This window comes from Dendrobates tinctorius, unplaced genomic scaffold (assembly GCF_039654945.1).
Source record: "Dendrobates tinctorius isolate UK_male_01 unplaced genomic scaffold, ASM3965494v1 ptg000214l, whole genome shotgun sequence".
Lineage (NCBI taxonomy): Eukaryota > Metazoa > Chordata > Amphibia > Anura > Dendrobatidae > Dendrobates > Dendrobates tinctorius.
This window is the reverse complement of record NW_027361881.1, coordinates 6,750,843-6,777,841: the sequence shown is the minus strand read 5'-3', so window position 1 is coordinate 6,777,841 and position 26,999 is coordinate 6,750,843. Positions and strand designations below refer to the sequence as shown.

Sequence of the window (26,999 nt, the reverse complement as noted above, 5' to 3'; positions counted from 1 at the left end):
CTTCGCTCCAGGTCTACATGACATCGCTCCAGGTTTAGGTGACATCGCGCCAGGTCTATGTGACATCGCTCCAGGATTAGGAGATATCACTCCAGGTCTACGTGACATCGCTCCAAGTTTAGGAGATATCACTCCAGGTCTACGTGACATCGCTCCAGGTTTAGGAGATATCGCTCCAGGTCTACATGACATCGCTCCAGGTCTATGTGACATCGCTCCAGGTTTAGGAGATATCGCGCCAGGTCTACGTGACATCGCTCCAGGTCTATGTGACATCGCTCCAGGATTAGGAGATATCACTCCAGGTCTACGTGACATCGCTCCAGGTTTAGGAGATATCCCTCCAGGTCTACATGACATCGCTCCAGGTCTACGTGTCATCGCTCCAGGTCTACGTGACATCGCTCCAGGTCTACATGACATCGCTCCAGGTCTACGTGACATCGCTCCAGGTTTAGGAGATATCGCGCCAGGTCTATGTGACATTGCTCCAGGATTAGGAGATATCGCTCCAGGTCTACGTGACATCGCTCCAGGTTTAGGAGATATCACTCCAGGTCTACGTGACATCGCTCCAGGTTTAGGAGATATCCCTCCAGGTCTACATGACATCGCTCCAGGTCTACGTGACATCGCTCCAGGTCTACGTGACATCGCTCCAGGTCTACGTGACATCGCTCCAGGTTTAGGAGATATCGCGCCAGGTCTATGTGACATCGCTCCAGGATTAGGAGATATCGCTCCAGGTCTACGTGACATCGCTCCAGGTTTACGAGATATCACTCCAGGTCTACGTGACATCGCTCCAGGTTTAGGAGATATCGCTCCAGGTCTACATGACATCGCTCCAGGTCTACGTGACATCGCTCCAGGTTTAGGAGATATCGCGCCAGGTCTACGTGACATCGCGCCAGGTCTATGTGACATCGCTCCAGGATTAGGAGATATCGCTCCTGGTCTACATGACATCGATCCAGGTTTAGGAGATATCACTCCAGGTCTACGTGATATCGCTCCAGGTCTACGTGACATCGCTCCGGGTCCACGTGACATTGCTCCAGGTCTGTGTGACATCGCTCCAGATGATGAGGATTCCAGAAGGCAGGAGGAGGTTGCTGGGATTTGGTTCAGTGATGACCTACTCCCCCCCCCCCATGGCTGTTGGACTAGAGTCTTACAAATGTTTTTGCACAGCTCTATATTGCTAGTCATTATCTTGTGTTGGCTGTTTCTTTTAGCACTGCTACAGTATAGCCTTCTGATGAGATAGGAAGTAGCAAAAACACCATGTTTTTGCTACTTCCTATCTCATCAGAAGGCTATACTGTCCCTCCGCCATGATTTACACTGCAGCTCTGCCTGTTGTAGCTGGCTGCTATGCAGATGCTGAGGAGAAAGTCAATGTAAGGACAGATCATTTCCATTACTGCAAAAGCAAATTCCTGCAATGATTAAAAGCAGAAAGCGACCACTAGTGATGAGGTATGGCCACTTCTACCCGAAAATGGGGACCTCTCCAGATCACTGGCTTCCCTCACTGCTCGGACCCCCTGACAGTTATACGAGCCCCGCATTGTGCGGCGTACCTGGGATGAAGGAATACTTTGCTCTGAAGCCCAGTCCTTCCAGCTCCTCGTCCGACGTGAACTTAATCCACATGAATCGGCCGGTGGATCGGATTGGTGGCGGACTCCTGATGCCGCAGTATCGGTCAATCAGCGGGGAGAAGCCAAACGGGCCATCTCTGACCTCTAAGTGATCGAAGCGGCACTCGAAGGACGGCTCTATGTGATAAGGCTCATCGAAGGTCAGCTCGATTCTCTGGCGAGGCGCAGCTACGGGAGAAAATGGCGACATGCAACAAGTGGTGGTTTTTGCAATAACTCGTGATGCACTTTATAGGGGCCAGCAGTGATAGTGCACTGGACAGTATGTCCACCTCGCCCTGTACACCCCAGGGAGGGAAAATGTGCAATGATGGGGTCCGGGAAAGCCGGGGTACAACTCTTGTGGGAGCGGAGAAGGCAGAACGTTTTGTCACCCAGAGGACAGACATATTTGTAGCACAGAAGCAGAGCGCACCGCTGCACTGGTCCCTGGGGTGAGGGGCCACAGCAAACCGGCCTCAGTCCCATTATATTGTATCGTGAGAACCCACAGACCCCAATTCTCTGTGCAACAGAGGGGATTTATTTACTCATCCTTTGTTATCCACACACACCTGTCCACCTGTTAGGGGACTGAATACTTTTGCAATCCAGGGATGTCAGTCCTATATATGGGCAGGGTACAAACCTTCTAAGATGTAGACACATTCCTTGTTAGGGGGGTAGGTGTTTGGAAAGTTTGGGGAGGCGAAATGCCCTCCATTACTGGTTCGTACCCAGGTGCCGCACTGGGTCACTGGGATGTGTTTGGCTCCTATGTTTTGTCCATCTGAAAGAAAAAGAAATGAAGAATCAGATCAATATAAAAGAGAAGTAAAAGTGGTCACCTTTCCTCCTATCGGTGTGTCCGGATACAGTGAGTGACAGCTCTGCCGTCCAATCAGAAGCTGGGGTGGGCTGAGCTGTCAGTGTCTTGGGTGACAGATTAGCCAACACTTTTGGCCACGACTGTACTGTACACACACATACATGAATAGCCGAAAGTGTTGCCAGCCTTGAAATTGTTGCAGAAAATGGTGTATGTTAATTTGAATAACAAAAAAACACGAAAAGGCAAATTTGTTGTCATTTCACACAAACCCCCCAAAAAGTATATTTGGGGTCATTGTTCTGCTGGAAGACTTGTGACCTAGGACACAAGCCCAGCTTTCTGACACTGTAAACTACATTGCCATCCAACATCCTTGGATAATGTTCAGATTTCATGATGCCTTGCACACAGTCAAGGCACCTAGAGCCAGAGGCAGCAAAACATCTGTGAACCTCCACCATATCTGACTGTAGGTACTGTTTTCTTTTTTTTTTAGGCCTCATTGCGTTTTTCTTGAACAGTAGAATGATGTGCTTTACAAAAAAGCCCAATCTTGGTCTTATCTGTCCCCAAGATGCTTTTCCAGAAGGATTGTGGCTTACTCACGAACATTGTAGAACTCTAGCGCCACCTATAGGAAATAGTAATTCTAAAAGTCAATATCGGCCCTTTAAAAAGCCTTGACACATGACTTACGATAAAAGCCAAAACCTCAATTTGCAGACACTGTTTCGGGATACTGTCAAAGCAAAGTGTGAGATCTGGTTTGGATGTGTGAGGGGCGTCCGACCGGGATCCAAGGGGTAACGTTTCTCCTTGCAGAGAGCGACATGTCAAGTCAAACTGCGCCGTAGACAAAGGAACAAACCTTGAGATTGTTGATGTTGAACAATTTTGGTTCTCATGTGCCCTGACAGCTCTCTTCTTTCTGTTCTCCGTGATTAGTGTGGCACACACAGACACACAATGCAAAGATTGAGCCAACTTCTCCCCTTTTTATCTGATTTCAAGTGTGATTTTCATATTGTTCACACCTGTCACTTGCCACAGGTGAATGTGAACCAGCATCAAATGCTGGAAACAATGCTGTTTACCCACAATTTTGTCCTGCTCATTTTGGGGTTTTGTGTGAAATTATGTCCAATTTGCCTTTTTTTCTTTTTGTGTTGTTCCAGTATACACACAAAGGAAATAAACCTGTGTATAACAAAACATGGGGAATTGTAATAATTTTCTAGGAGAAATACTTCATGTTCTGGAACAATTTCTAGAATGCCAACACTTTAGGCCACGGCTGTACTTACACACACACACATATACAGTATATACACACACAATGTATATATATATACACACAACCGGAGGCCATTCGCTGTCCTGTTTCATTCCCGTTTGTCGGAGTGATCGCAACGGCCATTATTATTAGAATCTAAGCCGCTCTCACACTGTTCGGTGTTGCGTGTGCGCACTACTTGTTAAAACTGCAAATCAATGTTTGCACGGCAGCGAGCCGTGAGCAAGCGCCTGCTTCCTCCTTACCTTGTGTGCGCTGCGCCACCGCGATCCCCTCCACCACCAGGATGGTGATCAGCAGCACTGTCAGGAGGGAGAGGAGGCAGGTGAGTATTAATCACAGACGAGAGGCAATGACGGGCTGCAGAAGGGACTAGTGACGCCGATAAAGGGACAATTCCTCCAAGTTTCCACCAGCTCCGCTCACTGCCGATCAATAAGCACAAAGCATTATCAGATTGTTTGCAGTCAAAGGAAACGAAACCCTACAGACAGAGCTGAATCCATCCTACAGCTGACAGAGACCAAAACAGCAATGCCTGACCCCTCTGCCGTGTGTGAATGCAGCCCTAGAGCCCTACAGAGCTTCTCATACTGCAGCATGGAGGCATGTATTATTACCAGATCCCCTCCATGCGGACAGAAATTATCACCCATCGATCGGCAGCAGCGTCTCAGAGGAAGTGACTGTAACCAGTCAAAAAAAAAATCAAGATAAATCAATCACCAATTTCCACTGTGATCAGTCACTTTGGATTGTATCATGGCGGCAGGACGATCTCTCTGGTATCACACAGTGAGACATTACAGAGCTAGGACCTGCGTATCTAATCCTATCCTGACTGCTGAGTCATGTATCTAATCCTATCCTTTGTGATACTGTCTGCTGAGCTGTGTATCTAATCCTCTCTTGTGTGATACTGACTGCTGAGCTGTGTATCTAATCCTCTCCTGTGTGATACTGCTGAGCCCTGTATCTAATCCTATCCTGTGTGATACTGACTGCTGAGCCGTGTATCTAATCCTATCCTGTGTGATACTGACTGCTGACCCATGTATCTAGTCCTATCCTGTGTGATACTGACTACTGAGCCATGTATCTAATCCTATCCTGTGTGATACTGACTGCTGAGCCATGTATCTAATCCTATCCTGTGTGATACTGACTGCTGAGCCATGTATCTAATCCTATCCTGTGTGATACTGACTGCTGAGCCGTGTATCTAATCCTATCCTGTGTGATACTGACTGCTGAGCCGTGTATCTAATTCTCTGCTGTGTGATACTGACTGCTGAGCCGTGTATCTAATCCTCTACTGTGTAATACTGACTGCTGAGCCGTGTATCTAAGCCCTGTGGTGGCAGGACGCAGGTCTCCCTCTCTGCCGTACTCCTGACGTCCGGTTCCCGCCTCCGGCGCTTTATTTAGCGCTTTTCCCCCATTTCTTTGATCCGGCCCCGCTCATTAGAGCGATGGATATTGCTGGGATTGACCAGACGCGCTTGTTCTCCGCTACTTATAGGATTGTAATAAATTTCTGTTGTTTTATTGGTTTTTAGCGATTTCTCATGGGTCGGGGATAAATCAAGAGTAAGAGCTTCGGGGCCGGTCCAGTAAAGATCAGGGAAATTATGGCCAAAGCAATTTCACGGTGAGACTCCGCTGTGCGGCTCAGTGTTCGGCTCGATCGTTAGCTAATTGTAGTGTTTCTTAATCGTTACTGTGTCGTTCCACCAGAGGTTGATTTAAAGGGTCTAGTGGAAATCTTTGGGGTGCAGCTGGCGACCTCCACTGTGCAGCTGGCGACCTCCGCCGTGCTGCTGGCGACCTCTCCTGTGCAGCTGGCAACCTCTTCCGTGCTGCTGGCGCCCTCCGCCGTGCTGCTGGCACATCCCCTATGCTGTTGGCGCCCTCCGCTGTACTGCTGGCGCCCTTCGCTGTGCTGCTGCACTGTATGTCCTCAGTTCTGCCCTTAAGATGCCATATTGGCAGGCACCTCAGCCATAAGTGTGCCAGGAGGGTCAGCAAACCAGCTGTCTTGATTATGAGGACAATCCTATGTCCATATGACATATCAGGACCCCCTCTATGAGCCAGACCAGAGAGTTACTCTGATAAAACACTCTGTGCTGCTGCAATAAACCATGGACCACTTCTGCACCTGGCATCCTGGGCACCATTTGAGCCTCAAGCGTCATAGGGGCCATGGATGCCAGGCACAGAAGTGAGGACCAGACACTGGACTGGGACAGCACAATTCAAATTGCTCTTCTCTATTTGTAGTATGTAACCTTAGAGTTGCTGAAGTTGAATGGCTCTACATGGGAGCTGTATACATAAAACGGTACATTTCTAATTAAGACTTATCACTTCACTTATTTGTTTTAAATTTTAGATGTAACTAGTTGGTGAAAAATCTTTGTGGCTGAGCCAGGTCGGATAGGGTTTGTTTAGAGGCACCTGCCTAGCTTTTTACTAGAACAGAGCCTGTGTGCACTGGGTGTCAGTCTGCTGAAGAGAGCAGAGTCGATTGTGCTGCTGGTGAGTGACCAGCCAACATGTGAGCTGTAGCTGAGAGAGATGTGTCGGTGTCTTTATGAATGGAGGCTGCACGGTTCAGCTAGGAAAGCTGAGCAGTCTGTGTGCTGGAGCTGGTGAGTGACCAACCAAAATGTGAGCTACTGCTGAGAGATATGCTGGGGTCAGTGAATGGAGACTGCACATGTCGGCTAGGAAGGCTGAGCAGTCTGTGTGCTGGAGCTGGTGAGTGACCAGCCAGAATGTGAGCTGTAGCTGAGAGAGAGACGTGCTTGGGTCTGTATGAATGGAGACTGCACGGGTCGGCTAAGAAGGCTGAGCAGTCTGTGTGCTGGAGCTGGTGAGTGACCAGCCAGAATGTGAGCTGTAGCTGAGAGAGAGACGTGCTTGGGTCTGTATGAATGGAGACTGCACGGGTCGGCTAAGAAGGCTGAGCAGTCTGTGTGCTGGAGCTGGTGAGTGACCAGCCAGAATGTGAGCTGTAGCTGAGAGAGAGACGTGCTTGGGTCTGTATGAATGGAGACTGCACGGGTCGGCTAGGAAAGCTGAGCAGCCTGTGAGCTGGAGCTGCAGAGTAAGGTGTGGAAGCTGCAGCCTGATCAATGTGAACTGTTCCTGGAGGTCAACACTTCTGTTTGGCGCTGGAAGCTGCTGAAGGGGATACAGAGTCTGGGAAGGATCGGCCTCTTCTATGTTAGAAGTTTACATATGGAGAAAGGACTTATCTGTCTGCACTGACATGTATAAGCATCTGAATTAACTGTTTATTATCTGTGATCCATTTGGGCCCAGAAGAGATTGTTTTGTTTTTGTTTCTTTGTATTTTTATGAAATAAACAAATCTGCATGTTTGGACCAAACCGCATTGCCTGTGTGAACTCTCCCTGAGAGCGCGGATCCCTACATCTCCTATTGTGACCGTCGAGCTGAGATCTCCACGCTGTAGGTTCAGTGGATGCTGGGAGTTGTAGTGTTACAGGTCGGACACCATTGATGCTGCTTGATGGGCTGCAGGTTGCATATTGGCTTCGGCAGCCTCGTGCGTCAGTCTGTTGCCGGATGCCGTACAGGGGAGGGTTAATTGCCGGCGCTGTGCTCGTCTCAGACAGGGACTTATTGATTTCTGCCCTCGGTGATTAGGACTTAGTCTTCATTTATTTTATTACGCGCCAGGAGAACGGTAAATGTCACTCTATTTTTCACTAAAAACAAATTTGGAAAGACTATTGTAGAGGCGGCAAAGCGTCGGGGAAATGTCACCCGAGTCATTGGCTAGATCGTCATCCGATGATGGAGTGGATCCGCGGCGCACACAGATCACATTATAAAGGGACCTGCGCAGCCACCGAGGACCGGACTCCCCGCCAGATGGTGTGGATGGGGAATTCCCAACATAAGCCGTAGGGATCGGACTAGTGATGTCACAACACCCACGGATCGACTGTTTAGAAAAAAAAAATGCACCAAAGATTTTATTAAACTTTTACATATGCAAACAACCCAAAAAGTGACGGTCCATCCTCATCGGCATAGCCATAAACTGGAGAGAAAATATCTGCCTGCAGCCACCACTAGAGGGAGCTCAGGAGCTGACTGCCACAGAGTTACCATTCAATCCACTACACAGTATGCAGTAAGCTCCAGAGCTCCCTCTAGTGGTTGGCATTGGAAATATTGAGCTCTGTTGCAAATACTGCACTCTGACCACTATAAAGATGCATAATTCTCCACCTAGAGAAATGCAATTAAATGTCTGTAGGGCCCAAGTTATCATTAAATGCGAGAAGGAGTCTACTTCAATTCCCTCCCCCTCCTCGACTTATTTCCTTTATGACTAGACGAACCCCATATAAAACACCCCTTACATTTTTAGCGTCTAGCTGCGTGGCGATACAGGATTGGGGATGTAAATCTTCGCCAACAGACCCGGACTCCAAGAATGGGGGACAGGGGCAATGTCCTGTATACTATGCCCCAGCTGCTGCAGAACCTCACAATGGTGGTGTGTCATCTCGCCCCCTGAGTTCGGCCCGGGGTCTGCGTTTAGCAATTTCTGTCCCTTTGTGCTGATTCGCCACCTGACGGCCGCGGCAGGAGCGCGTGGGCAGAATCCGTCGCCGCTGCTTCTTCTACGGTTTTTGTGTTTTAATCATTCCTGTAACAATGGTGGCAGTCTATGGGAATTAATGACGCCGCTTCTCTCCACAACCTTTAATTGGATTCAAACTTTCAATCAATGGAAATTAAAAACGACAATTTACAGCGAGGTCCCGATCTGAAAACAGCAATTATAATTCCGGATCACGTTACCGGCATCAGCTGCACAAATGATATTATTACAGGCGTGATATGCCGGTGGTAAAATACAGAATTAATTAGCGGGGAGTTTTCCTCCGCTGCCCCCTCTGAAGAACGGCTTCACAATTCACAATCAGTCAGGGTATGTGCACACGATCAGGAACGGCTGTGTTTGACGCAGGTGAAATCTGCACTAAATCTGCACCTGAGGTTACTGGCAGGTCACCTGCATTTCTGATGCGTCCGCCAATATTTTGTTAACCAGCCAGAGTAAAGCAGACAGCTAGGACTGGTAAATATTCAAAGAAACTTGGCACTCAAAATTTTGAAAAGCGGTGTGTTCATTTATTATGCATCCAGACAAATAAACTGTTGAACGTTTTTCGTCCACAATCGGACCTTCATCAGAACAATTTCTGGTTCAGTAGTGTGGATTTTTTCTCAAGATTTAGTGTCTCAGAGGAAGGATTTTAAGGTGCCTGGAGGTCAGGGTCCGTTTGCATAAAGGAACTGCGTCCGTGTGGTGCGACAGTTCGTCGCTAAAGGTATGCGCTGTTTGCAGATTGGGGGGCTCAGCACTTCTGCTGCTGAATGGTATTTCAGGCTGGTAATGATTCAATATCCATGAACCTTCCCAGCCTGATAACACCAGGCCGCAGCAGTCTGCTTACCTTGAATGGTTAGCAAAAGTTGTGGGATCCCCTCCAAAAAAATCCCAGCGTGGGATCCCCCTATTTTTGTTAACGAGCCAAGTAAAAAGTAGACAGCTGTGGCCTGGTATTCTCAGGCTGGCAAGGCCCATGAATTTCGGCCCTCACCAGCCTAAAAATAGCACTCCGCAGCTGCCCCACAATTGCCACATCCAAAAATGCGCCAATTGTGGCACTAAAAGCCGGCTCTTCGCACTTGCCCTGTAGCGGTGGCAAGTGGAGTTCATATTTGTAGGGTTGATGTCACCTTTGTATTGTCAGGTGACATCAAACCCACGGCATAGTAATGGAGAGGCATCTATAAGACATCTATCGATTACTAATCCTATAGTTACATGGTAAATAAAGACACAGACAGAATAAAGTCCTTTAATAGATCTTTATTAAACCATACTTACTGCATCGCCTATTCCACCAACGCCCTCGATCTCCTGTAAGAGAAGCAAAATAAAAAAGCAACAATATCCTTACCTGTCTGCCGAGAAGATATACATACTGTCCCACGACGAGTCCAGCTCTGCTACATCTGGATGCTTTTGGCTGAACGGTGGCATTATGCCACCACTCAGCCTGATATCCAGACACAGAGGAGCTTGAAGATGATCACCGGAAGAGATAACTTGGTCCCCGGCGCTCGCGTGCACTGCAGTTCTCGCGGTCAGCTGATTGTGAGAACTTGGCTAGTGACTGGAGATAACCCCGTCCCCGGCGGTCACGTGCATGGCTGTTCTCACGATCAGCTGAAACAAGGTACGCCATTATTTAAATTGATACATATGCGTAGTAAGCTGCGTTCCCGCACTTAATACGCATGTGACTAGGAAGATAATGTGGTTTTACCGTATCTAATGAAATCCTATGGGTAATTTACACAGCGGAGACTGAGCGGCTCTACAACATAAATAGACATGCTGCGGTCTGTAAAGACGCACCGCATGTCCATCTCTGCGGGTGAACCGCGGGCTTCAGTGCATAGTGGACATGGGATTTCTTGAAATCCCATCCACTATGCTGTAACATCTTGCCGCTGCGGGTTGGACATTGCGGATGTATGCAGTATCCAACCCACAGCATTTACTGATCGTGGGAACATACCCTGATACTCCAGAACTGCACTTCTAATTTTGCTCCTTTTCCTAAACATGATTCCAGTCACACCCAGAGCTACACTCCCAAGTCTTGCCCTTTTCCTAAACAGGATTCCAGTCACACCTAGAGATAAACTCGCAATTCTGCTCCCTTTCCGAAACATGATTACAGTCGCACCCAGATCTGCACTCGCAATTTGCTTCTTTTCCTAAACATGATTCCAGTCGCACCCAGAGCTGCACTCGCAATTCTGCTCCTGTTCGTAAACATGATTCCAGTCGCACCCAGAGCTGCACTCGCAATTCTGCTCCTTTTCCTAAACAGGATTCCAGTCACACCCAGAGCTACACTCACAATTCTGCTTCTTTTACTAAACAGGAGCACAATACCTGATCTCAGCTGGCAGGTATAACTTACTTAAAGGGGTTTTCCAGTGAAGGTAGATGGGTCCTCCGAGCGCTGCACTCGGCTTTTTCTGACAGCCCCATAAAGAACAAATGGAGAGTCGGCGAGGCGTGCGCATCTCTGCAGGATAAGAGTGCAGTCAGACGGTCAGGCGTGCGGGATAAGAGTGCAGGTCCCAGCGGTCACACCCTCACCGATCCTCAAGTTATCACCTACACACATTAGACACAAGGTCGGATGATTGTAGTTTGATCGGCTAACCATCTAATGTACATGGGGACACCACGTTCCCCAACAGTAGGTATAATAAGAAAGGAGGAGCGGGCATGTTACATTTCAATATGCCCTATCTCAGGTTCTCAGGGGAGATAATCCACCACCTTAGATGTTATGCAGTGGCTTAATCTGTCCACAATGAGAACATGTGCACGCACAGATGATCAGAGTGTGCATGCATGTTAGATATACCATAGATGTAGCTACACTAAGTTATTATGTCACAGGCCTGCCTTTGGACTGTACATACACAGCAGAATGGTGAATGCAGCTTTGGATGTGACTGGAGCATACAATGTGATGTAACATGATGTATCGGGCATCACGCCCGGGCACATTGGTTATACATGGACCAGCGAGCGCCCCCTCACCGCTGGGTCAGTGTCATGGTGGGACCTACTGACAGAGGATGAGGCACCGCTGCTCCGATCCGTCCCTGACACTGGAGATCTGTCTGGACGAGGGTTTATCAATCTCCTGTGCATATGCTGGGGAACTACAAGTAGCAGCATGCTCTGTGCATGGAAAAAGAGACCATGGCCACTAACACATCTACAGATCTCCGCTCATGATGTGTCATTGCAGTGGTGAGGTTAGGGGCGAATATAGAACTGGTGCAACCTGGAGGGGAAGGGCCAAACTCTACCTGTACAGCAGGTGGGATTGTGCTGAGCGCAAGTCTGTATGGCCCCCGGGGGCCGGGATTATATTCAGCTTCTCCGTCATCTGTTACATCATCCTTCTTCATAATTGTGGGCACAAATCTCCTGGCACCATAGATGCTTCCCACCTCTCCGGATGAACATACCCTCCTCAAGGCTGTAGGATGCTACGTCATCAACCCCAGGTCCAGGTCCCCTGGGTAGGTTCTGCTACTGGCGTATGGGGTCGGAATACTGCAGCCTGCCTGGTCTTCACCACAGACCTTACCCCAAAGTTCCCTGCATCTGCTGCTTCTGCTTCAGTCCTCTCCTCCTTAGTGCTGGGCCAGATATTTTCCGCCCCCTTTCAATGTACTTTGTCTCAAATGCTCCTGTAATGCCCCTGCTCCGGGTGCGTCCACCCCTAGTGCTCCTGCTTCGGGTGCGCCCACCAATAGTGAACCTACTCCAGGTGCGCCTGCCACCAGTGCCCCTGCTTCGGTTGCATCCACCCCTAGTGCTCCTGTTCCGGGTGCGCCCACCAATAGTGAACCTACTCCTGGTGCGCCTGCCACCAGTGCCCCTGCTCAGGGTGCGTCCACCAATAGTGAACCTACTCCGGGTGCACCCACCAATAGTGAACCTACTCCGGGTGCGCCTGCCACCAGTGCCCCCGGGTGCACCCACCAATAGTGAACCTACTCCTGGTGTGCCTGCCACCAGTGCCCCTGCTCAGGGTGCGTCCACCAATAGTGAACCTATTCCGGGTGCGCCTGCCACCAGTGCCCCTGCTCAGGGTGCATCCACCAATAGTGAACCTACTCTGGGTGCGCCCACCAATAGTGAACCTACTCCTGGTATGCCTGCCACCAGTGCCCCTGCTCAGGGTGTGTCCACCAATAGTGAACCTATTCCGGGTGCGCCTGCCACCAGTGCCCCTGCTCAGGGTGCGTCCACCAATAGTGAACCTATTCCGGGTGCGCCTGCCACCAGTGCCCCTGCTCCGGGTGCATCCACCAATAGTGAACCTATTCCGGGTGCGCCTGCCACCAGTGCCCCTGCTCAGGATGCGTCCACCAATAGTGAACCTATTCCGGGTGCGCCTGCCACCAGTGCCCCTGCTCCGGGTGCGTCCACCAATAGTGAACCTATTCCGGGTGCGCCTGCCACCAGTGTCCCTGCTCAGGGTGCGTCCACCAATAGTGAACCTATTCCGGGTGCGCCTGCTACCAGTGCCCCTGCTCCGGGTGCATCCACCAATAGTGAACCTACTCTGGGTGCGCCCACCAATAGTGAACCTACTCCTGGTGCGCCTGCCACCAGTGCCCCAGCTCAGGGTGCGTCCACCAATACTGAGCCTATTCCGGGTGCGCCTGCCACCAGTGCCCCTAGCTCCGGACTCTGGGTGCGTCCACCAATAGTGAACCTATTCCGGGTGCGCCTGCCACCAGTGCCCCTGCTCCGGGTGCATCCACCAATAGTGAACCTACTCCGGGTGCACCCACCAATAGTGAACCTAGTCAGGGTGCGCCTGCCACCAGTGCCCCTGCTCCGGGTGCGCCCACCAATAGTGAACCTACTCCGGTTGCGCCTGCCACCAGTGCCCCTGCTCCAGGTGTGCCCATCAATAGTGAACCTACTCCTGGTACGCCTGCCACCAGTGCCACTGCTCCGGGTGTGCCCACCAATAGTGAACCTACTCCTGGTGCGCCTGCCACCAGTGCCCCTGCTCCGGGTGTGCCCATCAATAGTGAACCTACTCCTGGTGCGCCTGCCCCCAGTGCCACTGCTCCGGGTGTGCCCATCAATAGTGAACCTACTCCTGGTGCGCCTGCCACCAGTGCCCCTGCTCCGGGTGTGCCCATCAATAGTGAACCTACTCCGGTTGCGCCTGCCACCAGTGCCCCTGCTCCGGGTGTGCCCATCAATAGTGAACCTACTCCTGGTGCGCCTGCCACCAGTGCCACTGCCCTGGGTGCATCCACCAATAGTGAACCTACTCCGGGTGCGCCCACCACCAGTGCCCCTACTCCGGATGCGCCCACCAATAGTGAACATACTCCGGGTGCGCCCACAAATAATGAACCTACTCCGGGTGCACCTGCCACCAGTGCCCCTGCTCCGGGTGCGCCCACCAATAGTGAACCTACGCCGGGTGGGCCCACCAATAGTGAACCTACTCCGGGTGGGCCCACTAATAGTAAACCTACTCCGGGTGCGCCCACCCCTGGTTCCCCTGCTCTGGGTGCGCCCACCAATAATGAACCTACTCCAGGTGCACCTGCCACCAGTGCCCCTGCTCCGGGTGCACCCACCAATAGTGAACCTACTACGCGTGCGCCCACCACTATGTCCCAGTTCCAATTGTTCCCACCAGTGACGGGGACTGTAACGATGGGACTCGTTCTCTCAGGGGTCCGGGCTTACGTCCATACATTTTCATTGCTCTCAGGTCTCATATTTAGATCCGCCGTCTCTCGCTGTATCTTCGCCCTCCTGCAGGTTATTACAGAAGCCCCCACATTATTATGGAATTGCCTTTTTTCTGTAATAGTTCTGTATAACGCCATCCCTTTCATCATGTGTTGTGCCGGTGATTGCCAGGTATTGTTCCCTGGTATCAGCCATTTCAGAGGTAGAGAGGTGGACAATCGTGTTCTTCACAGGGATGAGTCCTTGATCATATCACAGCCTCCGGTGCTGAGGACCCCGCAGACTCCCCATTAGGGGGTCGTCAATATACCGCCATCACTGACACGACCACAAGAATCCGCAGCCCAGTTGGTCGCCTGCATCAGGGGAAACCGTGATTTTCTGGCTTCACAATGGTTAATTCTGCTCTCTGGCTTCCCGAGGACTTAACCCCTTGTATTTGGCCACAGGAAGTTGGTCGGTGCCGGACAATAGCGGCATTCATGTCTGTGGACACGATGTGACACCGCGCAGCTGCCATAAAGCCCCTCAGATAATCAGGAACTACGGGCGGGGGTCCGACTACTAGGACTTCCCAAAAAAGCTATTGTTTCCATCTTCCATCCATAGAATTGCATGAAGCCCTGGCTTCAGAGACCGGGACTGGGGACCTCCGTTCAGAGACAGGTGGAGGTCTCGGGGTCTGCACACACATTAAGTATTTGCAGCAGAAATTTCTGCATCTCGACAGGAAAAACGCTGGATAAAAAGTCACTTTTTTTTTACTTGCATTTTTGGTGCAGATTTTTTCCCACGTGTTAGTTTGGGGTGAAAGCTGCAGAAAACCGCTGTAAGAATCAACGCTGCAAGGAAAAAAGAAGCAACGTGTGCATGAGACTCCGAGGGTCCTCACTCACTTTGCTGGCACTAGGAAAACGTCTCAGAAAAAAAAACGTGACAAAACCGCAACATGTGCACACACCCTAAGCAGTCGGACCCTCGCCGATCTAAAATTTGGCACAAAGCTTGCTCTTAGGATTTGCATTCTGGTCTCTTTACAACCGACAGAAGACATTTACCGTGCTGCCCATGACAATTGATCTGCATACAAAGTGACTCCTGTTCGTTCTGTAGATCGTCCTCCGATATATATGAAGAGTAACACGGCGCGCGTCAGGGTGCACATCCTATTAAGTGTAGTTTGAGACTGCAGCGTTAAAGTCTGCAATGATCTGGCTGATTTGTCCTAGAGACATAATAATACATCCCAGTTTGGCCAGCCGAGAGATAGGACAAAGCTCACATTTTTGCTGTTGCTTATCCCCCGGATCGAGCAGGGAGCAGGTTTAGATTTTGGACCCGGATTTTTTCCGGATGCTGAGAGGACACTCGTGGACTGATGGACGGCCGTGGACTGGAGATTTGCAAGATGGCACTTTGGAAAAAGAATTGAGACCTAAGGAATAAGTCCCACCTGTCCCTGCATCCCGGAGACCTGCACGGGGGGGCAATGCTGTAACACACCCTACAGGAACGTCCCCTACCCCTAACGAGAGTCCATCTCTTTTTGGGGGTTTGAGACACTTTTTAACAAACAGGAGCATAAAAATATTTGAGAAACAGTGAAAAAAAAACAAGTTAGCCCCCTACGACCGTCATCAGAAAGGGGGGGGGGGACAGTGATCGCAGCCTGTACTATGCAAATGGCGCAAGCGTGCGAGCTGCAGGATTCAACCATAAGCGCAGCAGCCCAGCGGCCATCAACAGATCAGTCCCCCTGTATTATCCACATATCTTCCGCCTGTAAAGGGGGTGATCAGGGTAAGAGAAGTATCCATAGTGCCACCCCCCCCCCCCCAATATACTCCCTTACTCATAGCTCTGTGGCTCTCCTGCTTGCTGGGAGTTGTAGTACTGCATAAGTTCTGGATCATTGGAAGTATCAGATTAGTTTCAAACCCTATAGAAAGACATGACTGTATTAGGTCAGATGATACCGGCCGCGTGTTCTCGTATACAGCCCCCATCAGTGGAGATTATTCCATTATTTCCCTCTCTAGGGATCTGCAGACGTTCTTCCTCTGTCCCCGCAGGCTGGGAAAAAAAATCCTCCATGAGCCTTTCACTGCCTGAGGCGGAAACTGAAGCGCTCCTTATACATCCCCTATAGAAATGTTCCTCTGTGTGTGCGTGTAGCCCATGACGCGCGCTTGTTGGCTAATCACTACTGGCTCCAATGTACCGGCCTATAAGACGGCCATAATGACCCATTTATAAGGCCAACTGACCTAAATTTGTAGCTCGGTTACTTGTACGACGATTCCTGTGTCCACAGGAACCATTATAATTATATCAAAGCCCCCTCTAAGAGTAGACATTAACTCGGGGGTCTGTATCTTCTGTCCACACGACATCTGTGTGCCAAATGGACCGCGCACAAAGAGAGCACACGAGCCAAGGCAGGTGATTGGGTCATTCAGTGTCCAGTCGTGTCAATCAGAGCGGTGCTGGAGAACGTCAGATTGATCGGACATGGAGTGATTATAGAACCACAAGCTCCAGCATCACCTGGGAGATGAATCCTGACCATGCATGCTGGACCTTGTAGTTCAACCAGAGGTAACGAGCAGCAGACTTCCTACTGGTAGAAGAGAGTTTGCTCAGGGTTACACAGCTTTTACAATGGGATGGCGCAAACCTACGGCCGCTCCTGATCATCAATGTTTCTGGAGTATGAGATGAAGCGACTGGAGTAATGTGCATCGCTAGGAAGCATCCGAAAGCCAGAGCATAAGCTACAGGAACATGGAAGGATATTACAGGGGTGATTGGCTGCAAAGTATCACATCTAGAGGGGTCGACTGGCTGCAAAGTATCACATCTGGGGGGGTGCCTGGCTGCAAAGTATCACATCTAGGGGGGGCGACTGGCTGCAAAGTATCACATCTAGTGGGGGCGACTGGCTGCAAAGTATCACATCTGGGGGGGGTGCCTGGCTGCAAAGTATCACATCTAGGGGGGGACTGGCTGCAAAGTATCACATCTAGGGGGGGCGCTTGGCTGCAAAGTATCACATCTTGGTTGATTACAATCTATCACATTGGAAGAGGGGTACAGAATGTGATGATTGGAACGTGTCACCTCCGATGTGATACATTGTAACCAGTGCATGGCATCCTGTGGTGACTGGTTACAATGTATCAGGTCTGTGGTAATTTGTTACAGTGTATCCTATATAGATAGGTGACTTATTACATTGTATCACACCCAGGGGGGATTGGTTACACAGGATCACGTCTTGGATACAGGCAGTTCTTGCAATATTCCTACAGAATACGGATCTGTCTTTATTTCAGCCGCTGGACACAATTTCTCATAATTTCACCCTGGATGATGGCAAATCTTATGGAGCCCGTACCCCCTGATGTCTGCCTGTACCCCCTGATGTCTGCCTGTACCCCCTGACGTGCGCTTGTACCCCCTGATGTCTGCTGTACCCCCTGACGTGCGCCTGTACCCCCTGACGTGCGCCTGTACCCCCTGACGTGCGCCTGTACCCCCTGACGTGCGCCTGTACCCCCTGATGTCCGCCTGTACCCCCTGATGTCCGCCTGTACCCCCTGATGTGCGCCTGTATCCCCTGATGTCCGCCTGCCTCACAGTTCTGTTCGGAAACCTAACCGCAGACCCCGACCCTCCATGCCCACGATACTCCTGGTATTGGCAGAGTGGGTCATGGTGCCCCCTGTGACCGATGACTTCCAGGAATGCCGTCACTCACTGTCGCCCATGATCTGTACATTCAGTGCCGTGCTAGTGACCAAAAACAAGGGGCTTCCATTCCGCAATGGGCTGCAGAGAAACATTGTATCATAAAAGAGAGCAAAACCATGGAGGGGCTTGTTTGTAAATGCAATGTCTAGAATGTATCATCACCTCTCGAGCAGGACAGGCAGCCTTCTCCACTAGGGGGCAGCACAGGACCAGGCAGCCGGGGCTGGATTGGAGCGTGTTGACTAGGGAGTAGTACTATGGGGGGTCTCCAGCTCTCCGATGAGTGCAGCCCCCAGAGCTGGGCATGGGGACTGTGACTGCCCAGTGCCAGCCATGCAGGCAGGAGGTGGCTCAGTGGGCTCCTGCTCTATCTTCAGTGCCCTGATACACACACTGCACCCCTAATATTGGGGGGCTCTGCAGGACCCCCACAGCCCTGGCTCTTACCTTCCAGGATGAAGTAGACTTTCTCCAGGATCATGGTGAGGAGGAGGAGGAGGAGGGTTAATCCTGAGGAAGCTGCTGGATCTTCTGACAGCTCACAAACCCACACTGAGGGGTCTTCCCATCACACTGCCACTAATGGGGGGTCCACAGCAGGCACAGGATGAGGAGGTCAGGCGCCCTCTGGTGGGCCCTGGAGAGTTGCCCCCCTGGGCAGGCTGGGGGTCTGTGGTGGGCTCCTCTCCCGGAGATGTGCAGCTCTGGAGGTAGCAAGACACAATCCATCAGGAGCTGCTGCCTGTCCGGGGGTCTCAGCTGTGCCCTGGGGACTGGTGCAGGGGCTCCATGCTGCCGGGCAGGGTCTGGGGGCAGGAGGCGTCCGGGGGGCTACAGCGCAACCGGAGAGTGGCCAACAATGAGGCTTATTTAGGCTGAGGCTGAGGGAGGAGGCAGTGCGCATGCGCCTCCCCGGCTCCCCATCACTCAGCATCACACGTCCTCCTCCGGGTCCGCACCACACTGAAGGGGTTAACCTCCCCCCCTAGGCTGGCATGGAGGGAGGGCGCAGATGCTGCAGCACCTCAATGCTTTGGGCAGCAGGTGAGCTGTGCAGCCGAGATTAACCCCTTGCCCACTGTGCGTGGACTTTAGTTTGCTGCCTGTAGATCCCGGGTCTATATGTGGAGGATTGGGGGTGCGGATGTATAGGGGGCACTGGGGGAAGGGAGGTGTAAAGGGGGCGCCAGGGGGAGGTGTATAGAGGGATGGGGGGGAGTGTATAGGGGGATGCGGGGGGGAGTGTATAGAGGGATGGGGGGGAGCGTATAGGGGGATGCTGGGGGGAGCGTATAGGGGGATGCTGGGGGGAGCGTATAGGGGGATGCGGGGGGGAGCGTATAGAGGGATGGGGGGGAGCGTATAGGGGGATGCTGGGGGGAGCGTATAGGGGGATGCGGGGGGGAGTGTATAGAGGGATGGGGGGAGCGTATAGGGGGATGCTGGGGGGAGCGTATAGGGGGATGCGGGGGGGAGTGTATAGGGGGATGTGGGGGGATCGTATAGGGGGAGTGTATAGGGGGATGCGGGGGGAGCGCATAGGGGGATGCGGGGGGGGAGTGTATAGGGGGATGCAGGGGGAGTATATAGGGGGATGCGGGGGGGAGTGTATAGGGGGATGGGGGAGCGTATAGGGGATGGGGGGAGTGTATAGGGGGATGGGGGAGTGTATAGGAGGATGCGGGGGAGAGTGTATAGGGGGATGCGGGGGGAATGTATAGGGGGATGGGGGGAGCATATAGGGGGATGCTGGGGGGAGCATATAGAGGGATGCTGGGGGGAGCGTATAGGGGGATGCGGGGGGAGCGTGTAGGGGGAGCGTATAGGGGATGCGAGGGGAGCGTATAGGGGGATGCAGGGGGAGTGTATAGGGGGATGCGGGGGGAGCTTGTAGGGGGAGCGTATAGGGGATGTGAGGGGAGCGTATAGGGGGATGCGAGGGGAGCGTATAGGGGATGCGGGGGGAGCGTATAGGGGATGCGGGGGGAGTGTATAGGGGGATGGGGGAGTGTATAGGAGGATGCAGGGGAGAGTGTATAGGGGGATGCGGGGGGAGTGTATAGGGGGATGCTGGGGGGAGTGTATAGGGGGATGCGGGGGGGAGTGTATAGGGGGATGGGGGGAGCGTATAGGGGGATGCGGGGGGGAGCATATAGGGTGATGCGGGGGGGTGTATAAAGGGATGCTGGGGGAGTGTATAGGGGGATGCGGGGGGAGTGTATAGGGGGATGCGAAGGGAGGTGTTTAGGGGGATGCTGGGGGAGTGTATAGGGGAACGTGGGGGTAGGTGTATAGGGGATGTGGGGGGAGTGTATAGGGGATGCGGGGGAAGTGTATAAAGGGATGCGGGGGAGTGTATAGGGGATGCGGGGGGAGTGTATAGGGGATGTGGGGGGAGTGTATAAGGGATGCAGAGGAAGTGTATAGGAGGATGCGGGGGAGGTGTATAGGGGGATGCTGGGTGAGTGTATAAGGATGCGGGGGTAGGTGTATAGGGGGATGCGGGGGTAGATGTATAGGGGATGCTGGAGGTGTATAGGGAAATGCAAGGGGAGTGTATAGGGGGATGCGGGGGTAGGTGTATAGGGGGATGCGAGGGTAGGTGTATAGGGGGATGCGGGGGGAGTGTATAGGGGATGTTGGGGAGCTGTATAGGGAGATGCGAGGGGAGTGTAGAGGGGGGCAGGGGGAGGTGTATAGGGGTGCCGGGGGAGGTGTATAAGGGGGGTGTGAGGTGTATAGGAGGCGCAGAGGTGGTGTATAGGAGACGGGGTGAGGTGGTGAATAGGAGATGCCGGGGGGAGGTGTATAGGGGGATGTGAGGGGGAGTGTATAGGGGGAGCCGGGGGAGGTGTACAGGGGGATGCAGGGGGGAGTGTATAGGGGGGAACTGGGGGAGTGAGGTGTATAGGGGGATGCAGGGGGGAGTGTATATGGGGGTGTGTGAGGTGTATAGGAGGCGCTGAGGTGGTGTATAGGAGACCAGGGGTGAGGTGGTGTATAGGAGACGCCAGGGGGAGGTGTATAGGGGGATGTGAGGGGGAGTGTATAGGGGGAGCCGGGGGAGGTGTACAGGGGGATGCAGGGGGGAGTGTATATGGGGTGTGTGTGAGGTGTACAGGAGGCGCTGAAGTGGTGTATCGGAGACTGGGGGTGAGGTGAATAGGGGATATAGGGGGAGTTTATAGGGTGCACTGGGGAGGGAGGTGAATAGTGGGCACTGGGGGAGATGTATAGGGGGCGCTTCGGCAGGTGTGTAGTGGACGCAGAAGAGATGTGTAGTGGATACAGGGGTAGGTGTATAAGGGGTACTAGGGAGCTGTGCAACTTAACCCCTTCCTGCCAGTGTCTGCATTGTACAGATGCATTTTCTTGATACCTCTATGGACACATTTCATGGCTCTGCTCCTGTCTGCACATAGGGGCCCTTCCCCCTATCATCTTTTATTGAAGAGGGGTGCAGATATTTTCTGCAGGTTAACCCCTTGCTCACCATGTGACTGGCTCATGGTTAAGGATGGAGCCAGGTCACACAGGGCTGTATCTTTTCCGTTATCGCACATTAACCCCCACCACGCTGGATGGGCAGCTCAGGTACTGCGCACACATCCCCATTCACCAGGACTAGACCCCAAGAATGATTAACACATTAATTGCTGCACAAGACCAGTACATGATACAGCACAGTTCACACCATCTGTACATCCTTGTATGGGGAGGAAGACGAGTAAAGGAGCTTCAGCTTCAACACCTGACATATTGCACTGGGTCCATCATTCACACACAAGAGAAGCCGAGAGAGAAGCCATCTCCCCTTTTTGTTAAATCATTTGCAGCCAGAAGGGATCAAGGGAGAAGCTGGAGACCCTGTGTGTATGGGACCCCGCAATGTTGTGTGTATGGGACCCCGCAATGTTGTGTGTATGGGACCCCGCAATGTTGTGTGTATGGGACCCCGCGGCATTGTGTGTGCACGAGATGTAGCAGAGCGGAATCTGTCCTATGCATTGTATCATAAGCGCAGAAAGTTAATAAACCCACAAATCCTACAAGTGCAGGTGATCTTGGGTTACACTCTCAGCACTGCTACATTTGAAGAGCCGAGGTGCAGACAGGGGACCATGAGTATATGGTATACAGCGGTAATGTCGTCTCATCATAGAGGCGGGCGGAGTCTTAGGATTTATCAATATCTCTCCTTATCTAATCCATCCCAAATACCAGAAAGATGGGGATAAAGCAGCATCAACCATAAAGTGCAGATGTAAGCTGCTGCAAAAGGCTCAGCCCGAGCCGAAACGTTGTGTGCACTGGACTAGATACAATGTCTCAATGTTCTTGTGTCTGTGTATCCTCACCCCCGGCATTATCAGGAGCTGTTCTTTCAGCACCACATTCTGCGCCGAGGATTTCAAGTTGCATTTTTGAACCTTTTTAGCCACAATCTGCAGAACCCGAAATGGCTGATAACGGGGGGCAATAGACTGCACTGAGCTGCACAAGGGAGACCCTAAAATCTAAGGTCGGTGCTACTGCCCTGGGACCCATCTAGATAAGGGGCAAGAAAGGAAGGGAGGTGATTATATCTCTAGGTCCTGATTAGTGGCCGGTGATGTGAGACTTTATCAAACCTAATGAGGGATAGCTGTGCAACTATAATAGGAGACCCCGACAGATCCGCTGTCATCTACCCCTATATCCCAAGCAAGGCACCGCCATAATAATCCGGGTACAGACATCTCTAAGGGCCCATCTACAGCAGAGATAGTGATCAGTCACATTCCGTATGCTGGAGAAGTGGGGATATCATTGTAATGCATGTTTCTGTGCACCCCTAAGATAAGAGTGGGGGGTTGTGTAGTATATTTGTGGCCCGGTAGATTAGCTCCATCCTATCAGAACTTAAGATTCAGGCAGATTCTATATTCATAATATCTAGAAAAGAACTTTCTCTTGTGCTGCACAGTGTCACCACCTACTGTGTAACAACTACATAACAGTAATGATCTTGTAACTACTGCCCCCTATGTACCAGAAAAATAACTGCTATAATACTGCCCCCTATGTAGCAGAAAAATAACTGCTATAATACTGCCCCTATGTACAAGAATATAACTACTATAATACTGCCCCTATATACTAGAATATAATTACTATAATACTGCTCCTATGTACAAGAATATAACTACTATAATACTGCAACCTATGTACAAGGATATAACTACTATAATACTGCCCCTATGTACAAGAATATAACTACTATAATACTGCAACCTATGTACAAGGATATAACTACTATAATACTGCCCCTATGTACAAGAATATAACTACTATAATACTGCTCCTATGTACAAGAATATAACTACTATAATACTGCTCCTATGTACAAGAATATAACTACTATAATACTGCCCCCTATGTACAAGAATATAACTACTATAATACTGCTCCTATGTACAAGAATATAACTACTATAATACTGCAACCTATGTACAAGGATATAACTACTATAATACTGCCCCTATGTACAAGAATATAACTACTATAATACTGCTCCTATGTACAAGAATATAACTACTATAATACTGCTCCTATGTACAAGAATATAACTACTATAATACTGCCCCCTATGTACAAGAATATAACTACTATAATACTGACCCCTATGTACAAGAATATAACTACTATAATACTGCCCCTATGTACAAGAATATAACTACTATAATACTGCCCCTATGTACAAGAATATAACTACTATAATACTGCTCCTATGTACAAGAGTATAACTACGATAATACTGCCCCCTATGTACAAGAGTATAACTACTATAATACTGCTCCTATGTACAAGAATATAACTACTATAATACTGCTCCCTATGTATAAGAATATAACTTTAATACTGCTCCTATGTACAAGAATATAACTATTATAATACTGCCCCTATGTACAAGAGTATAACTACTATAATACTGCTCCTATGTACAAGAGTATAACTACTATAATACTGCTCCCTATGTGTAAGAATATAACTACTATAATACTGCTCCTATGTACAAGAATATAACTACTATAATACTGCTCCCTATGTACAAGAGTATAACTACTATAATACTGCTCCTATGTACAAGAATATAACTACTATAATACTGCTCCCTATGTATAAGAATATAACTACTATAATACTGCTCCCTATGTATAAGAATATACAGTAACTACTATAATACTGCCCCTACAGTATGTACAGGAATATAACTACTATATTACTGCTCCTATGTACAAGAATATAACTATAATACTGCCCCCTATGTACAAGAATATAACTACTAAAATACTGCCCCCTATGTACAAGAATATAACTAAAATACTGCCCCCTATGTACAAGAATATAACTACTATAATACTGCCTCCCATGTACAAGAATATAACTACTATAATACTGCCCCCATGTACAAGAATATAACTACTATACTGCCCCTATGTACAAGAATATAACTACTATAATACTGCTCCTATGTACAAGAATATAACTACTATAATACTGCCCCTATGTACAAGATTATAACTACTATAATACTGCCCCCATGTACAAGAATATAACTACTATAATACTGCTCCTATGTACAAGAATATAACTACTATAATACTGCTCCTATGTACAAGAATATAACTACTATAATACTGCCCCCTATGTACAAGAATATAACTACTAAAATACTGCCCCCTATGTACAAGAATATAACTACTATAATACTGCCTCCCATGTACAAGAATATAACTACTATAATACTGCCCCTATGTACAAGAATATAACTACTATAATACTGCCCCTATGTACAAGAATATAACTACTATAATACTGCCCCTATGTACAAGAATATAACTACTATAATACTGCCCCTATGTACAAGAATATAACTACTATAATACTGCCCCTATGTACAAGAATATAACTACTATAATACTGCCCCTATGTACAAGAATATAACTACTATAATACTGCCCCTATGTACAAGAATATAACTACTGTAATAAAACCCTCCATGGTCTCCTGACTTTTCACCTAAACTTGCCTTTTGCAGACTTTAGCACTTGGGTGGGTGGATGCGTTTTCGTCAGTATTGTCGTGCAGTATAATGGCAGATCACGTATAATGTGTGACATGTCACATGACCACCGGGTGCATTAAAGACACTTGATGCCTCTTTAACACATCAATAATGTGATAATTGCATTCAGTGCATTGTAGAAGCCATGAAGAGTTCGCGTCTCTGGAGCTTTCCCGGTGAATCCGCTAATATATTCATGGATCTGCCCTTATTTATTGTCAGCCACAAAGCTTAACACCGGTAACCTGGGCCGATCGATTGTCTCCGCTCCCTGACGGAATTGGTATTGATAATGTGACACCCACTACTCAATATTCATTCATATCCAGCCTGAGCGATCCGCCACATCCTACATACTGACAGCACCCAGACAGCAGGAACTCTGTGCAGAGAAGCGCCCCCTACTGGCAGAGTCTCAGCAGTGGCTAATACGTATGCGTTACACTGTAACGTTAGATATATTTCTATGTGTCACTTTTATCATGGCCGCGGGGAATGAGGCAGCGTTACAGGTTTGTAGAGGAGTATATACGTTGCTCCAAAAAATAAAGGGAACACAAACACAACAGAACTCCGAGTCCGTCACCCTTCTGTCCGGTTACAAATCAACACCAACTGGGAATCAATCTCTCCTGTATATTCAATTTAGGAATTTTGTGGATATCGTCCGCGCTGCTGTAAAGCTAAATGTCCAGGCGGAGTGATGATGAGAGATGATGGTTTATTCTCGACGCGTTTCGAAGTCACTGCAGCAACAAAAAGGGGAGACGTGAACTCACACAAAAGAAACGATCGAGGACGTCCCAGACCCATCAGCCACATGAGCTAAAGTTCCAGCCAGAAAGGACGTGATAGATAAATATGTGTAGAAGAAAAATATATAGAAATATATATATATATATATATATATATAAAATGTTTTGTTGAAATCGCCACCATCTAAAAAAAAATCATTTTACTATAAAATAGAATTGATTAAAATTATATATATTTTATTACAAAAATAAAAATAATAAAAACATTTGTGTATCCTGTGTGCATCTTAGAGATGTGCCTTTCCTGGGGCGGCTGAGAGCTGGTGTTTTTAGCCAGGGGAGGCCACTATCCATGGCCCCTTCCTAGGCTATTAATATCAGCCTGCAGGTGTCTGCATAGCTATTGCTGGCTATTAATTATAGGGGGACCCACGCCATTTTTTTCTGTGAAATAATCATTTAATAATTACATACATGTCCAGAATTTTGCACACACACTGTACTAATTGTATTTGTCACTGACATCTGTATATCTGCCTATTCTATGTGGATTTACTGTATGTAATACATCTCTCCTATCCTGTCGGCTCCTGCAGTGATTTTACAGTGCTTTTTTCCCCACTTACTGCATAGTGTATAATAAATTGTAAATATGCAAAAGTTTTTTGTTCTAAAGTTGTATTCCAATAAATGTATTTTATGTTCTATCTAAATGGCTTCATTATTGCATCATAATAATGATTAACAGCCTGATGTCACCATTTCACTACAGGGAATTTATCACTTATGAGCCCTGTATGAGGGAGTCGGAGTCATGGAGTCGGAGGTTTGGCTTACCGACTCCACAGCCCTGATTTTGTGTGACTGTGCAGGTTTCCTTCCATGTTCTGAAGACAGACCTGTAGGAGATATGACCCCCGATGGGTGCAGTGATGTCTGTAAAGTGCTGCACAATCAATAGGCTTATTTATTATGCTTCATAAGAACGGTCTCACTTTGCAAACATTATTACCCCATCAGGACTCACATCCTATCAGTATGTCTTTAGAAGTGGAGCTGCTCATACTCTGCTCCATTCATTGTTTATGGGACCATATGAGAAAGCAGAGCTTCATTATTTCCAGACAGTCCCATAGATAATGACTGCAGTGGAGGATAAGCCTGCGCACCTCTGCTCCATTCATTGTTTATGGGACCGTCTGAAAATGCAGCGCTCCATTA

At 49.4% G+C, this 26,999-nt stretch overlaps 1 protein-coding gene across 1 annotated transcript in view; it reads right to left on the bottom strand.

The window, feature by feature from the left end:
• NETO2 (neuropilin and tolloid like 2) overlaps window positions 1-18,761 on the bottom strand; it is a 31,359-nt gene extending 12,598 nt beyond the window's left edge. Inside the window, exons 1-4 of the mRNA XM_073554994.1 lie at window positions 18,363-18,761; window positions 4,018-4,074; window positions 2,296-2,436; window positions 1,587-1,835 (exon numbers count right to left, since the gene is read on the bottom strand). Coding sequence (XP_073411095.1) covers window positions 1,587-1,835; window positions 2,296-2,436; window positions 4,018-4,074; window positions 18,363-18,396 — 481 coding nt within the window. The 5' untranslated portion in view covers window positions 18,397-18,761. The remainder of the gene's footprint in view (window positions 1-1,586; window positions 1,836-2,295; window positions 2,437-4,017; window positions 4,075-18,362) is intronic.
• Window positions 18,762-26,999: the final 8,238 nt, after the last annotated feature.